We start from the raw sequence: 16,963 nt of genomic DNA, 5'->3' as shown, positions 1-16,963 counted from the left end.
TGCAAGAGGGAGAGGTTTCGGAAGGACAGTGGAATGTCGTTTTCAACAACTAACGTTTGAGTTGCGGCTTTCCTCTCACTTTTCATCTATAGTGATTTCGATTTTTTCCTGCGAAAGGATTGTATTTTTCAGTTCTCCAAAATGTGTCACACCACGGTACAGAATCAATTTACGACGATGAAATGAGCTTAAGATACTTGGATGTTCAGCGAAAATACATTTTCGATGTTTGAATTCCCCTGGTGTTCCCCTCGATGTATATTTTATTATATGTTATAAATGTTATGCTAATGTTACATGTCCTTTCGCCCTAACTCCTATTCTTCGTCAGGCTTTTGAAAACGGTGAAAATACTTCTGTTTTCAAGGTTCGTCCTATCTTCCAACTAGAAAACTGAAATCATTCAATTTTGTCAAAAATTCTCCCTGTTCAGTTCTCTTCCTTTTTTCTTACTTCCTTCTTTTTCGTTCATATCTGCGTAGGTTTTTTAACTCTATTGGAATGGTTTTCGATACTACAAAACATGAGGTGTAGTGTTGGTCCTTCGTCTACCTCTCATTCTTTTTTTTCACCATTTCTTATATCTTTAAGTTCTGTATTTCATTTAACTTCTGTAAAACTTTGATCAAAATTACTAGCTTTAGCAAGGAAAGACCGTATCCGTATGCTTGTTTTGTGCCTTTATTTTCTTTTTTCCTGTTCAAAAATATAGGACGATTGCAGTCACTTGGATTCAACTGTACAATACCGAACACTGACCTCTTAATTCTTCTTAACTTAGCAATCCTACATTCACATAGGTTCCATTGTTACCAATTTTGCCCTCATCGCATTGTGGTCAAATTTGAATTAAAAATCAAAATTATTTAGAATCTAAATTCTCTAGAGGTCACAGGTTGCAAATTAAGTAATTAAATCATTTGTTTCCAATACTACCTTGTGATAACATTGAAGTGACATGGTTATCTACTATGTTACACAAAACTGGCGTATTATTTCGCAGGACTCAGAAACAAGGGTATTTGTCGAAGTATCTTTGAAAGTCTGATAGAGTATTTTGTATCAAATTAAATTTTAAATTGAGAAAGTTTTCAAATTTTTGGATTTCCCTTTGGTCAAATCATTTCTAAAATTAAATTATTTCTAAAATACAATATAATTTTACAACTAATTTGTGGATAACTAACGCATCTTTTGGTGAGAGCTTTTGCTGTATTGCAACTGATGATATATTTGTAACAGTAACAATATGTCGATGAGCTTAAAAATTATTTTAATTGGTATTGTACACAAGTTCAGGAAAAATATAAGTTACTAACTGAATATTTTGATACAGCGAAAATCGTTCGCTTCCTGCAAGTTCAGCAAATTTTTTTATAATTCCTTATCATTGTTAACTTCGATCTTCAAACGGTGAGGCAAATTTTAATAGTTGTGCTTGATATCAGGTATTTGGTGAGAGCTGATGTTAATGCCTTTTATAATTTCTAAATTCTCGTGTAAAGACTTTTTGTAAAAACTCGATGATTTAAAGAGATGTTTGCATTAGCAGTTCTTTTCTCAACAGTAGTAGGAGCAATACTTTAATCTTAAACTTTTATATCTAATATAAGTTTTTGTTAAGAAATGTCTTTACTTTTACCAAATATTTATGCTTGTTTGGATATGCAATTTCTAAAAACAATTTCCAGCATGATTTTTAAAAAGTTTAACAAAAAAGCTGTTCTATGGGTACCTAAAAATTTTGGTCACTTTATCAACAATTTTGATAGAACTGCATGTCATTTCCGTTTTCTCCTTATTCCTTTATGTCTTTCCTCGGAAATTTCATTCTATTTATCATTTTTGATACGATTTCATCCCTCACTTTCTCTGTTCATTTCCCACCTTCAATTTCCATAAATTTTGTTTTGGCATTTCATGAATCAGGCTGCGGTATTACCGTACGATAAATATAGCTTCTTGTTCATGCATCACGGATCGGCAACTATTGTGGCCTCCGTTGGTCTAAATTTTATATGAAAAATTGTCAAAGTTGTGTAGTCTGTACATGTTTTGATGTTGCCGGTATATTGTGTGGGAAAAGTTAGCCTTAAGAATTATAAATATACCGGGACGACAAGTTTTAGTGCACTATGGATTTGCGTGCCGCCTGTTAATGTCTTTTAATGAAGAAAATATCTTGCTCCAATAATGAAATTACTAAACTTAATTTTTGTTTTAAAAAAAAAGTAACCGTAAAGCATAATTACTAATTAGGTTACCAGTTATGTTATTAAATATTGGAATTTGAATATTTCGTTAGTAAATATCTACAATAAATTAAGCACATCACCATATGTAATAAAAAATTACTAGTTGTAAAATGTGAATTAATTATAGATATTTATTTTGCATTTATGATTATAAATAGCTATTCAGAGTTTTGGAAGCGTTTAATATACGTAGACAAATTCCCAAATATTATTTATAGTACAAGGAATAGTACGCAGATAGTATTTTGGTGAAATATCTTAGTACTGTAAATGCGGTATGTGAGGTTTTTTTAATTAAAAAAGTCCAGACAGAGTAGCTTAGAATTGAAAACAGTTTATTGCAGTGCTGTGATATTACGTATTACATGTCGTTTTTACAAATTCAATATCCTCATCAGACAAAAGATTTGTTTTCATAAATAACATGTAACCTTTTAAACAGTTTCATTTAATATCATTAGGATATGAGTTATCATCTTCCTACTGGTCATAAAAGTCTCGAAAAGTTTTTATCATGGTAAATAAAGCTTTTTATTTACCATGATGTACAGTATTATGACACATATTTCCTAATGCTAGTTAATAGTCGTCCAACATGTCATCAGTTGTGTTTAAACACTTTTTACTCTCAGAAGTCGTCTCTTCAAACTGCATGTTTATATCTTTCAACGCTTCTGTTTATTAACCGTAACACTGTTTTCAGAAGTTTTTGGATACCTTGTGGTATATTCAGGTTCAATGTTATACAGTGGCTGACTTAACAAAACCCCAATCCTGTCGTCAAAAACGCGTAAAGCGATATCAGGGCTGCCTGCAGCCAGGCGCCACCAACCAGTACCATCCGAATTTTCCAAGTATGTCACATTTTCCAAAATCTTATTTATTGAAATTAAGTTTGACTGGTTGAATTTTCATGTTTGAAAGAGCGCTCGTATTTTGTCAAGGTCCAGGTTATGCACTGAATCGGTAAATATTTAAAGGTTTATAGTTTATCATAAAATTTAAGCTAAAAGTCTCTGATTAAATTTTGAAAATCCAATAGACTTCCACATTAGCAAGTTGACATTTTCAGGTCTTACCAATTCAAATGTGACTTACATATCTTATAATTCATGTAATACAGAATGCACAAAAATATGTATTTTTTTTGTGCATTTTGTACTAAACACTAGATGAAGAAAAGACGACTTTTTTTCTTTAAAATTTGTTTTTTTTTTTTCTTAAAATTTGCCAACTTATCCAATCAAGCTCAAATTTTTTTTTCTTTTTATGGGCAAACTGGTTCTTCTGTTTTTGGATTATCTAACTATTACTAACAGAAATGTTTGCTTTTATGCACAGAATTTGTGTGTCTGATTTTTGTCATTTTTGTTTATTTATTGAATTAATTATCGACATTACTTTCCTCCATATTTTAAGAATTCTTACTCGTTGAAGGAAAAGGAATTTGGCAGTGATCTTCCTATCTCTTTTTAATTTTGCTGAAGAACTCCCGTCTTTTATTTTATTTCATAACTCCATTTAGCGCATTACTTCTGGGAACTGGCGCAGTGGTATATAATTGAGGCACAACGTTATTAATTTTTTTTTTTTTTTTTTTTTTTTGATGCTGTACAGATTGCTTTAATGTATGATTGCATTCACAAATTACTTGTCAATATGACTCTGCTGTTGTCCCCTATTTCATCTTGAATGAAGCATGGATCACGTGTCAAATATTAGTTATTTCAATACACATTTGTTCTTATATGACAAACAGTGATATTAAATACCATCGTTACATTAATTACTTTTAACACATCTAATTTTTTATGTCTGATTACTCTAAACATAATTAACTATGGCATCGATTTCAATTTTTTGATAAAACGTAAGGGATTTTTTTTGATATAAGCGAAGAAGAGAACATTACTAAACCTTATGTTGACAATTTTACTCCCAAAATGATATCCCAAATAAAACATTCTTTAGATAATCTTGGACTACCAATCTGAAATTATAAATTTACACTTACCGCCTTAATAGCTCATGTTTTGTCTTGGTCGCTAGGTAGTTCTGTCCAGAAAATTTTTTAAATTTAAAATATTATAAAAATTCAAGGTTTAAATTTAAAGAAAAAAATGAAATAAAAATTCCTTTTAGGAAAAATTTAGTTAAAAACACACGAACATATGTGTCAACTTGCAAGTAGGGGGAAAGTAGTTTTAATACTTTTCACCGTCCCACTACTTTACTTATTTCCTTTCATTATTCTCTTTTGTACTTATTTCCTTTCATTATTCTCTTAGAACTTTTTTTTTTTTTTGAATGGTTTGGTGATTAGTTTTTGCTATAATAAATTTAAAATTATCGGTTCGCTCTCCGTTAATTAGAATCAATAACCGGTTAACTTAATATAGGCATTTTGTGTACTTTCACTGGCGGCAACAGTGTTAAAAGCATTTGACAATTACATTCTCTGGTGTTAGTTATCTGTTTTATACTTTGAACTTTTCCTACCAGATTATATTTGCAAACTCTGAAATGTGGCATCATAATAGAAACTGAAGGCGATAGACAGGGAGTATCACCGTCTTCCTGGTCAGGAAAGGTTCATTTTCAGGCGATACATCTTAGTGTGGAAGTAGGTTTATCTTTTTGTTTCTAGAGGAAGTTTAGGATTTGTGACAATAGAGCAGTTTCTTTTTCTTTTTTTTTTTTTTGTTATCTTTTATTCTAAAGTTTATCTTTAGTTTAGAATTCTTTTATTATTTACAACAAAGTTGAAGTTTTGATCCCGCGCTGTAGAAACCTGTAACAGATTAGTAAGTTTTTAACTCTTATTTGCAGTGGTTATCCGACCAGTTCACGACATCCGTCAGCATCTGGCTCAAATTCATATTACTATTCACGTGGTGGAGTTTCCTTATCGTCAAATGCTCCATCGCCGGCAGTACTGCCATACAATAGCGTCGCACCGCAGCGGTATAACGGGATAATCGGAAATTCATCGATGAGCATTCATGGTAGCTTGATTTCATATTTTCGTTTTCAGTTACTTTCAGATGTATGTTCATTTAAATTTTATTATCAGTATAGGTAGCAGTCGTCATCCGAGCGCTTTGGAGAGTGATACACCATCATATTGGGTGGAACATTTGGCAACATTTGCTATTGGCCGAGAATTCGGTTTGCAATATCCTGAGGATGGCATCAGAAAACTAAAACAGTTGGAGAATAGTAGTGCGATATGGGCACAACCAATGGTACTCAGATTGCGACCCAGAGTTGTTTCGGTTGAGGACGAAAATGGAGTAAGAATTACTTGACTCTTTACTTCGATGATCAGTTTTCGAAATTTAGAGTTTTTTCCAATAGATGTATTGCATCGAACTTGCAGACGGTTTTTTTTTTTTTTTTTTTTTTCGACTAGTCCTGACTTTATTTTAACTTTACTTGACAATTTACTAGCTTAAATAACTAGTCTGGCTGTATTCCTAAACTTCCGAAATCTTCAACTTGTCTATCTTGCTTATAAAAGTATCACCCATTTCGTGAAAAAAGAAGTCAGCGGTACATCGAAGATGAATTAAAGTATGGGCCTTGTTCCATACTTTTTTGAATTTTAATTGTGTTTGTACCGAATTTTTAGAGAAAGAGGGAGTAAGAGAAAGGAGAAAAGAAAGGACGAAAATTTTGGCATATCATAATGTTGGTAGCATTAAGTTATATATACTCCAAGCTGTGAGATGAATACTTCGTTATAAGATGAAAAATTGTAAAGCCTTTACGCATGAGAGAGTTGAAGAATTTGAGATTACACAACTGTACTTGAAGTAAATATCTTTCATGTCCAAATGATATTGCTGAAAAGATTTTTGGATAAAGCTTAATATTTGTTGTGGGGTGTTAGCACAGTAGATTTAGGACATATTTAAAATGATTGAACATTCATGATGTGCAGTTTTAGGAACCACCTTCGAAATTATGTATTTTAAGAGTTTCCAGGGATTTTCAAGGAACTTTATGCACATTAAGTAACGTAGAAAAGCTTAGACATGCTTTTATTTTAATTGAAAAGAATTTTACCTTTCCATCATATTCATTTTCTTTTAGGATCTTGTAGAACAGTTTCCAATGGAACTCGTAACAAATCCAATTGCACATTTGTCTGCAAATCCTCGCGATGTGTATAACAATATTTTATTATTCGTCGTGAAGGAAGATAAAAAACGTGGCAGAAGCTTGAACCCCACCGAAATGCATATTTTTCAAGTGTGCATCCTTTACAAAATTTTGGTTTTTTCTAAATTCTTGGAAATTTGTAATAGGAACAATTTAAATGTTGATTTATTTTTAGTGCTTATATTTTTAGATAATCTGTATCATCTTAATTTTTTATTAAATGCGCTGACCTTTTTTAGAAAATATTTAGTTAATGACAATAAAGTAACCATACATTCCATTAAATAACAAAAATATATTGGAGGCGATAAATTACTGAAGAAGGAGATTGATTTCTTTTAATCTTTACTGGTTAGATAAACTAAGTGATTTGATAAACTGTTTTATAGTGCAATCGTGTCTCGGCAAATGATGTTGTGGATGACATAAAGGCATTTCTATCGGGACATTACAAAAAGGTAAGAACAGGGCGACGCGATACGGGCTTCATGGTTGGGTATCAACCAGCATTCGTGATGGGTATGTTTTTCTTTTTATTGAACTAAATAACTTTTAATGGTTTTGTTGAACCAGATGTTATATATATACCAGTACTGAAATGTAACTGTGTCAAATATTAGTAGAATATTTTTATGCTGAGTTATTTTTTTTTTAGAGCTACCTGCTCGAGGTTTTCGTGATGATACTTCCGCCAGTTCTGATAGTAGTGAATCATTTGAAAGAGATGTGGTAAGGATAATTTTCTGTGAGTAGCGCTGCTTACTAGAACTGTTTATTTTGCTTGTTGATGATCATACATTACAATGAACATCAAAGCAGTTCTGTCCGCCGTACTCAATTTCATTGATTAATGATTTTCTTTCTCTATCATCGAATATCAATTCCTTATGTTAAGTCGTCTTCACAAATTTTGCAGAATTATGATTGCATTATTTACATATCTGCGAAACCTGAAAGTTTTGCTAATTTCCAGTTTAACTCCATGGTACTTGATATATATATGATTATTTAATTTAGAATACATTAAATCGATGTTTCGATGATATAGAGCGATTTGTTGCCCGCATACAGTCAGCTGCAATTGCTCAACGTGAGCTTGAAGCTCAAGCACATCGACAGCGTACTCATCGTAAGCAGAACTCACGCATACCTATTGATCCACAAAGTGGTATTTTACAGATGCGCGCACAACTTCCTGGAGAATTTGAATTTGTTGACATTTTGCAGAAATTTAAGTTGTCATTTAATTTGCTGGTAAGTTATTTGCTGTTGTTGTTTTGGCAAACACTAAGAAACATTTGCATATTTGTACTAAGAAGTGATCAACATTTTTTAAAATGTCTTTTCGTTTAAATTCTTAGCTGCTTTGAAGGAGTTATTCCAGTTGTGAGATAGCTCTTAGTAATATAAGTATTTCACCAGTCGTTTTCATCAGGTAAGAATTGAAATTTATAAACCAAAATGTCTTTCATTTCATCTGTTCGAGAAACTTTTAACAGGCTAAGCTCAAAAATCACATTCATGAGCCGAATGCACCAGAATTATTGCATTTCCTGTTCACTCCTCTCACAGTCATACTTGATGCATGTCGCTGGGGTCTCGGAAGAAACATCGCTCCTCAGGTGTGAATTTAGATTATCAAAGGTTTCCGTAGTACTCATTTTGTGGATTTCTGAGGTACTGCCTATTTTCTCGACTTTGTGGAAGAATATGAAGAAAGCGAACCTAGATGGCATGGTAAAATAAAAAGGTGAAGTAGAGATAAACGACTTACTATATTTGTCATACCTACTGTGGCGGATAAAGTACGCAGACAGCGAGTTGTCACACTTTTATTAATAAAATTCAAATCATTAAAGAAATTTTAGACTACTATTTTTTCTAGGTTGTCTCTCCGTTGCTTTCACTGGAAACTCGCGAACTGTTGCAGAACTGTTTAACAAGCAGAGAGTCTGACGTATGGTTGGCTATGGGAGAAGCGTGGAGAATAGCTCCGTCTGTTTTTTTTTTTTTTTTTCAAATCTTACTTATTTTGCACATGTAAACCATACACAGCAATTTTTTATATATCTAAGACCTTCATAGAAAATACCATGATTTTCAGTATATCTAGCGGAATTACTTTGAAACTAAAGTTTTAATGAAAAAAATGAAAATATATTTTTTTAAAAATTGTATTGCAGAGAAGATTGGATTGGTCCGTTGCCTAAACCTTACAGACCTATATTTCTGGATGGTTTTGCACCATATGGTTATCCAGATAATTATATTGGTCCACAAAGTCCTGCACGATATCTGTCAGTGCCACATCCGATTCATCGTGGTGTGAGTGCACCACCACCCCCCACTCAAAATTCGTATACTCGACCACCCATCAGGGATCACTCTGTTGATAATGTACCAGATTTAATTTAGAGTTTATATTTGTTTACAGTAAATATAGTATAGTTACGAACAACTATGAGGACAAGTTGTCTTTACCTATTTAACTAACCTTTATCATTTTAGTAGACAAAATAGGCTCATAAGTTAAACAATATTGTTCTCTTATGGACAGATATGGTAGTGTGTAGCATTTGTTCTAGGCTGATGTTAGTACTGATGTTGAACTACTTCGCTGAGAGACTAACGTATTAAGTTTTGCGTATCCCTAGCTGGGTATTGAGAATCTGAGTATGGAAATTTTTTTGTTTGTATTGGATTTGTCAACCTTTTTTCATACTTCTTGGTCTTTAGTTAAATGTGGACTTGGGTCATATGTCTCTGGAAAAGGAACGTCTGGATTTTGAAAGAGAGAAAATTGCGGAGCGTGAACGGCGACTTCTTGAAGATGAGCGCAGAATTCTGTATGTTTTACAACTAGCACATACCAAAAAGAATAGATGACGTAAAAGGGCGTATTGAGAAAGGTCCCATCTTCATCAAAACATTTTAATAGAGCAACAGTACAGACTATAACTTTGTTCTGTATTAATTTGTCATGCTATGCTCTTCGTTGCTTTTAAGACCCGTGGAGAAGAATCGCTATAATTTGGTGTTAATTAGAGTAGTGTCCGTAAGAGTTGCTTTCTGCATTGGATGAAAAATGATAATGATAATCTTATTGGATTGGATTTGATTTGATACGCTTTCCAGACAAGAAAAACAGCGCTTAGCAGCTGAAAAAGAAATGATGGCACAAGAAGCTGAACAGCGATCAGTGGCTAGCTATACGGCAAGACAGAATGAGTAAACTAATTTGAAACTACATTTTTTTTTTTTTTTTTGTTTATTATCTATTTATTCATCTATACGACTTCAGCCACATTTTCATTAACCTATCATTGTTTTTTCAATAAATGTGATAACTCAGTTCTTATAAGAAACTGCAGGACATCACATCAACCATCACCAGCTATGTCGCGACGGCCGCTTTATCAGTCTCAGTTTAACGAAAGTGAACAGCATCATATGACTCCGTCGCTCGGACCGATTTTACAAGAACAGAGTCCACGGCAGCGAACTTTTCTAGATGGTATTATAGCTCGTCATGCCAAACTTGTGCAGGTTACACATACTCGAGTTGCACAAAATCCGAAGGAATTGACCGTCAGTCAAGGTGAATTTCTTGAGGTGAGTTCAGAAGTTGTGGATTATATATATTTATGTGTGGCATGAGTTTTTCAGAACTATCATTTATTTAGTTCAGTTTTTTAAGTTGAAAAGTCAAACAAAATATGGTTACAGGTCTTAAACGATAATAAAAATTGGTGGGAATGCACAAATGTTCACCACCGTGTTGGTTACGTCCCGCATACCATATTGTCTGTTATAAACGTAGATCATGGTTCTCCTCAGTCGTTGCCACCTCAGGACCCGACTCTTCACATAGTGAGTACTGTATTCACAGATGCACTTACAGTCATACGTTTGTCGGTAAATATCGCATATTTTCATCTGGAAGTCATTTTCGAACACGAAATTTTTATATAAATTTGAACTCTGCTATCTTTAAGGGCAAATTTTTTTTTTTTTTTTTTTTTTGTAGAGAGTCAGTGTTTAATATTGTAATTTACAGGATCGGATGCCATCGCAGGGAAATGTAGTTCCGCACAGCGGAGTATCTTTATCGTTAAGTCCGGGTATTATGAGTGACGATGCACCGGAATATATCAAGCAACGACAAGGCAAGCGAGGAGAATTCAGATACTTCTAGTTTTTTCTAGTCACTTATTGTTTCATATCTTATTAAATCATCAGTATCATTTTCATTTTTAAGGTTTTTTGAGAATTTCAGTAAATTTCCTTACTGGAAATTAGACAGGAGCGATGTTTTCGATTGGAATTTAGGTCATTTTGGAATCTCTTTCAAAATGATCATATTTGTTCTTTGTAATCTGTTTTACTTTTTTTTCCATTTATGTGTTAGCACTACATAATTCAATAGCTCTCTTTCAAATATATTTTTTACAATTTTCTTTAAACATATATCTAGGTTCGTTGCTCACTTGATTTTTTAAGCTTTTCTATTTTGAAAATTACGACCAAACAAATTTATGTCCTGCATAATAGTTTTTTATGTAGATCTTGTAACACTTTACACTGATAGTATTCTTTACCTCTTTTTTGGGCAGTTTGCAGAGTCATATATTGATCACGATGGGCATATTTGTGAGTAAGTAATGTTTCTGTTTTTACATTCGAGTTACGGTCATTTTTACTGGGGTATGTTAGCTTACCGAATCAAGTTTTACCTTATTTTATAGTTCTTTAAATACAGTCTCAGAATTATATTTTGGGCATAAATATTTTTAAATGAATGCTTTGATCTTGAAACTTAAGTAGAGATACAGATGGCTACCTGGGACTTTCCTTCTTGTTGCAAAACATTGGGTGTTGTAGAACTTCGATGGTATTCTAATTAGCAGTTTTCACAGCTGCATTGCATCCTAAATTAACACACTAATGTTGCCAACACAGCACTGTTTATTATTTTTTTATCACATGGTGAAGAGTATATCGTTTGATTGACTTTTGAATTGGAAATTGTGCAGCGCTTATTCTTTGTCTAACTGGTAATGCACTCAGAAAATATTGAAATAAATGATAATAACAACCTACCGTGAAAATGCTCTTGTCAGTACATGTGTAAAAAAATTCAGACCACATAGCAGAGTTAATCACGATGATAACAGTCACTTGATGTCATTCGGATGCGAAATCAGGAGTTTGCAAATCATGCTTGTCAGAATGTGTAACTAGCCATGCATGATTTTGCTCTGTTTGCTGTACAATTTTTGTGTAATCTGGCTGAATAGATTTTTTATGACAATAGTTGATAACCAAAGATAAGAATATTCTCCTAGTCGATATTTTTAAGGATGAGAAATTCATATAGAATTTTGTATATCTCATCTCAATTTATGCGAAATTTTGAATATTAGAACATTAATTTTTCGTAGAATAGTGGAACCACGATTTTCGAAAATTTTGGAAATGAATTACGAAAGCGAATAATGCAAATTCTTATTCAATAGAGAAAGCTGAAAAGTTACGAATGTTTTTTTACTTCAAATTAATAAGAGACTGACTTTCCCCACTTTTGATATTAGAGTGCATTTTCAAGCTCATCATAAATTGAAGTTCATTTAGTTGAAATGAAATTTGTTTCGAAAATTGGCTGTTCAGAAATGCTTTAACCTGTGAAATATACTTGGTACAGACTAAGTCTCGGCGGATGCACGTATCTGTCATTATTTCACTGCCAGAAATCGTGTGTCATCCATGCTAACAATAATTGGTGTTTTTGATCGAATTTGATCTAATACTACAGATGTTCCGGATTTAAGTGAATTCACGTTTTTTTCTTACAACTAGCGTTTTATTTAGATTAGCAATGAAAATATTTCTTTGAACTGTATGAATCTAATTAATCATAAACTTACAGTGTCATGGGTTGTTCAATTTATATTTTGTTACACTTTGTTATTCTAACGCACTTATTCATGGAGCAACGTGGGTTTCAATCTGTTGAATTAAGAGATGAGATTTTTTTTTCTTAAAAGATTGCCTTCATAGTCATATTTGTGTTGCCAACAAAAGTACAGTAGAAACTGGTCGCTTATTTCGAATTAGTCAAGTTCTGAAATGTTGCTGTTCAAATTCTGGATTCTTGTTATCAATCATAATAGTGCAGTTCGCGAGAATAGCAGTAATATATTGTTTTAGTCCGGGAAGCTTCTGCTGTTAAACATATACTGATATTTATAATTGTTCCTCAAGTTATTTTGTATGTCATTGTTACTCATTATTAACAGCATGCCATGTGTAAGTTACAGTTTATAAGCTCGGTAGCGTCATAATTATTCGTTCATTTTATGTTTTATGAGTCTTAAATTTATTTGCAGATAACAAAAATAACTGTTAAGTATCTAGTAAATATCTGTTTATCTATTTTCTCCATTTCCTGACTGAGTTTGCTTTGTTATTATTTGTGGAACTTGGTATACTTTATTATATAATAACAGTGAATATCAGATTAAGTGAAAATTAGATGACTGGAAAAAAGAGTTGTCATCAATGAAATTTCGTTAAATTTTCATAAAACTTGAAGCTGAGTTCTAATTTGTTTTATTGTTTGCTTGAAATTAAGTTGAAATGAATATTTTAAATGATACTTCATGGTCAATTAAATTCAGTTCCATTTTATGCATTGTTTAGAACCAGATCAATTATTAGAAATATCATTCGTTTTCGTGTACAGTGAAATAAAATGATTATTTTGCAGTGTAGATGAGTTTTAGCAAACTAAGGAATTAAAGCATTATTAAAGGCCTACGAATTTACAGCAAAAAATGATTGTTCAAAACTTGTATTTTTCATTATCCCGCTTACTATGAGGATAAATACAACAAAGAATTCAGAATGCATTAAGTGTCCAAAGAATGCATTTGTTGAATTGTCATATGGTTTTTGTTAGCTTGTATGTTTTGCAGTAGGTTATCAGGATTAAAGAGAATGCAACTTTGGCAGTATGTTGAACAAAGAAAAGTCAAGGTGGTTTTATTTTTCAACAGGTATGTGCAGTCGTTCACGAGACCTTCGTGATTATTATATCATTATTATATCAATTAATATAATTATTATATATATCAACATGTATTCATTATTAAGATGTATTCTAATTTTGCTTTTGCATACTTTTTATAGTAAAAAATTTTCCAATTTCTAAGTCAACTGATTAACTTATCTGATAGTCCATATTCATACCGAATGAAGGACAAAACATTTAAATGAGCCAGTCCAGAATCTTACTGTCTTTGGACATATTAGAAGAGTAAATTATCCATTCTTTAAAAGATTAACCATGTACTTATTATTTAGGCAATCATTTTTGAAAATTTTCATTATAGATTCGGAATATACTATAAACCATACAGTGCAATGTAAAACTCAATTAATAATGGTGTAGTCAACTAATGGTGCTGATATATTGTCGTAAGCCCATAAAATACTTTATCATTGTTTTCCGTGCTGCAAATTTCGAGATGTCCTCATGTTCTCAATTTAGTGATGATGACAAAAAACAGCAAAAAAGGTAAATGATTTTTAAAACGCCAGTATAAAGAAAAAGACCGACACGTTTTTTTGTTATTGCGCAAGGATTGACAACAGCTTTATTGTGAAAATTCGGGTTTTCTCGCAGTTAATGGACGGAATATGTTTGATAATTTTATCTTCACCGTCAAGCATCCTGACGTTACAAATATAGTGTAAGATTGTCGATTAGTAAAAATCATATTTCAACATAATTATTTGTTGGTATTCGTAGGTTGGTAGAAAAAATATGATGAATAAGAAATTTCGTGTGTCCTCGACAAAAATAGTTGAGGAGCTGAATTCTGAGAAATCAGTGAATAAAGAATTAACGTACTAATCAACTTCTTGTACTAATCAATTAATCAGCTGAAAAGAATCTTCTAGAATTATTGGTCAAAAGAAGAAACTGCTTGATAATGGAATGTATTGTCTCTCTTTTGCGATAATGTGGTAAGGTTGGACTGAATAGTATAGCTGATGGTTCAATATTCTTTGAGCATATTGTCAAGTGCAAGTACAAGAAGAACTTTAATCTCTCTAAGCATAAGACTGCATCCAACAGATTCACGTTTTGAAACTGAATGTTGAATAAGAAACTGGAAATGAAAAAATACTTGATGTATGACCTTTCATTTCCAATTTTTCAATTAACGAGGCATAATATATCTGTGATGAATTTACCAGTTATCGCTCCATGTTTTTTCAATGAGGAAACAATGAAAAGTTCATTGGAGAAGGATTTGATTAAGTCCGATAAATAAAAAATATTCTTAACCTTCGTAATATAAGCCATTATGTCCATCAGGAAGTTTATGAAATATTTGTTGATTGTTGCTTCGACTTCTGTTATTGTTATTAATATTTTGGCTTTTGCTTTTTATGTCCAACTAGTGTGATATGTGACCGAAGACTACAGGCTGTTTAAGTTCGTATCGTTTCTTGATCAAAAAGATGTTAATGCCAAAGTGTTTGATTTCTAGGGAAAATCATGACGAAAATAGAATAAATTATCAGATGGATTTAATCAAATTTCATGATTTTCCTTACCTTATCCGAAGTACGATCGAATTACTTGATTATTCATTAAATTTTTGTAAAACTATCGCTTTCAGTTTCTTCTATAACTCTTTCATACGAAATAGTGGTCTTCGGGAAAAAAAACCCCGGCATTTGTTCATCACCTTTCTCATTCTTCCATTTCGAATGCCGTTTCAATGGATTAAAACCTTTACTACACCTTCATCTCATTGGGTTCTCAATGATCCAAATAACAAATGTTTGAGTGCGATGTTTATGATATACCATGAAGGATTATCGTCGTTCAAGAGATCGGTAATAAAATTTAGTCGACTGTTTATTCCATTAAACGATAGGATGACGATCCATTGCACTTCTTACTTGTACGTCAGGAAGTGTGGATTTCCAACTGAAGTGAGATTATCTCGTAATTAAAATATATAATTCGAATCTTTGTTCCAAAATCATAAGGAGAGCTGTCCATAATGAGATTCCTTCTGTTACTGCAACTATTGTTTAAATAATCTATCACTACATAGCAGAAAATACTGTACTGATGGTAAATACATGACACAGATGATAGTCCGAAGTAGCAATAGCTTTCCGTATTGAGCAATCATTGTTGCAAAAACAATGTTGCAAGTACAAAATATCATTGCACAGCGGCAGCTTTGTTCACCACAGCAGCTATATATGAGCAGTCACAACTAAAAAACAAACCATCACAACTAATAGTGGTTGAAGAATTTATTAGCACGAAGCTTAAAAAACCACAAAAGATAAAAGAGAAGAAATGAGGGAAATCGTCCTTTCATAAAAAGATGCGAGGACTGGATGAGATAAATGAGTGCAGTGCTACTAATCCATGCAAAATTCGGGATCCACACAGCCTTCAGGACCTATGCGATTAAAATCAATTTAATCATTGGGATAACATGAGCATTAAGGCTAGTGTGGAATTAACTAATTTAATCATACCATAGCAGAATCTATGCAAGATTTTGCTCAAAATTTGTATTAAATTCATCTAATATTTAAGCTATAAGAACAGATGTAGTTAACAACAAAAAAGCCAACAGCGGTGACAATATCATTTCTTCATCTACCAAAACCCTACTAGTTAAAAAAATCGAAGTTATGGTCATTTCAGGTATCTATTAAAATCTGAAGAGCAGTTTAACATTTAACAGCAGCGCCCTTTAACATTTATTTATTTTACTAATGCACTTAGCCAGTTGAGGCTATTCTAACTTGAAGAAGAGTATAATCGGTGTATAGCTCGATTTTGTTGCTTACAAAAGAACTTAAGTTAATGGTAAGAATGATATAAGTAAAATGATGTATTAAGAAATTTTAATTTTACGGAAGAAATTACTTCCGAGATGATTTTTACATTAATTTCCATGAAATTATCTATGTAGAATGCGTATAATATTACTCAGCTTACAATTTCAAATTATTCTAGTAGGAAACACTATCCACATTATGAAATTTATAAACTCCCATGAATAAGTGGGATAGGAGTAAGAAGTCCAGCACTTCGATTATTTGATAACAGTTACGGGCTTGAGCCTTTAACACAAATACGTAGCGGATGGTTTACAAACTCGCAATTAAAATCTCTTTCTCCAACATTTTAACCGATTCTCGATGTCAAGAACTTTATTATGTTTTGTTTTAAAGGTGGACAATCATACCATCAAGACTTCTAAAAGTTGCTTGTTTTTCTTATAATGTCAGCACTAAAACATCTTACTATATGATTTACCTACAGGAATCAAGCTACCTAATTCAATTCCCTCACCAGCACTTGAACACTGTCCCAAGGAAATCTGAGAGTCACCACAACCCAACAACTTTAGCGTTTAAACATTTGGTGTTCGAGATTAAGAAGCAGCGCAAGCACATAAATTTCGCTTACTTCGAATATTTTACACAACACATCACCG

General features: G+C 32.4%; 1 protein-coding gene across 1 annotated transcript; it reads left to right on the top strand.

Annotated features, from left to right (window-relative positions):
- Window positions 1–5,247: 5,247 nt before the first annotated feature.
- Window positions 5,248–10,614, top strand: Bma-eps-8 (Uncharacterized protein; the record flags this gene model as incomplete). Its single annotated transcript, XM_043074017.1, has 14 exons — window positions 5,248–5,260; window positions 5,334–5,548; window positions 6,351–6,509; window positions 6,809–6,938; window positions 7,075–7,148; window positions 7,437–7,673; window positions 7,919–8,041; window positions 8,305–8,414; window positions 8,603–8,816; window positions 9,156–9,265; window positions 9,555–9,647; window positions 9,791–10,031; window positions 10,146–10,289; window positions 10,477–10,614. 14 exons carry the CDS (start codon window positions 5,248–5,250, stop codon window positions 10,612–10,614), a joined length of 2,001 nt encoding a protein of 666 aa, XP_042929951.1.
- Between the last annotated feature and the right edge of the window lie 6,349 nt (window positions 10,615–16,963).

The sequence above is a fragment of the Brugia malayi genome, assembly GCF_000002995.4.
Source record: "Brugia malayi strain FR3 genome assembly, contig: Bm_v4_ChrX_scaffold_001, whole genome shotgun sequence".
NCBI classification, from domain to species: Eukaryota; Metazoa; Nematoda; class Chromadorea; order Rhabditida; family Onchocercidae; genus Brugia; species Brugia malayi.
This window is presented reverse-complemented; position numbering and strand designations above follow the sequence as displayed.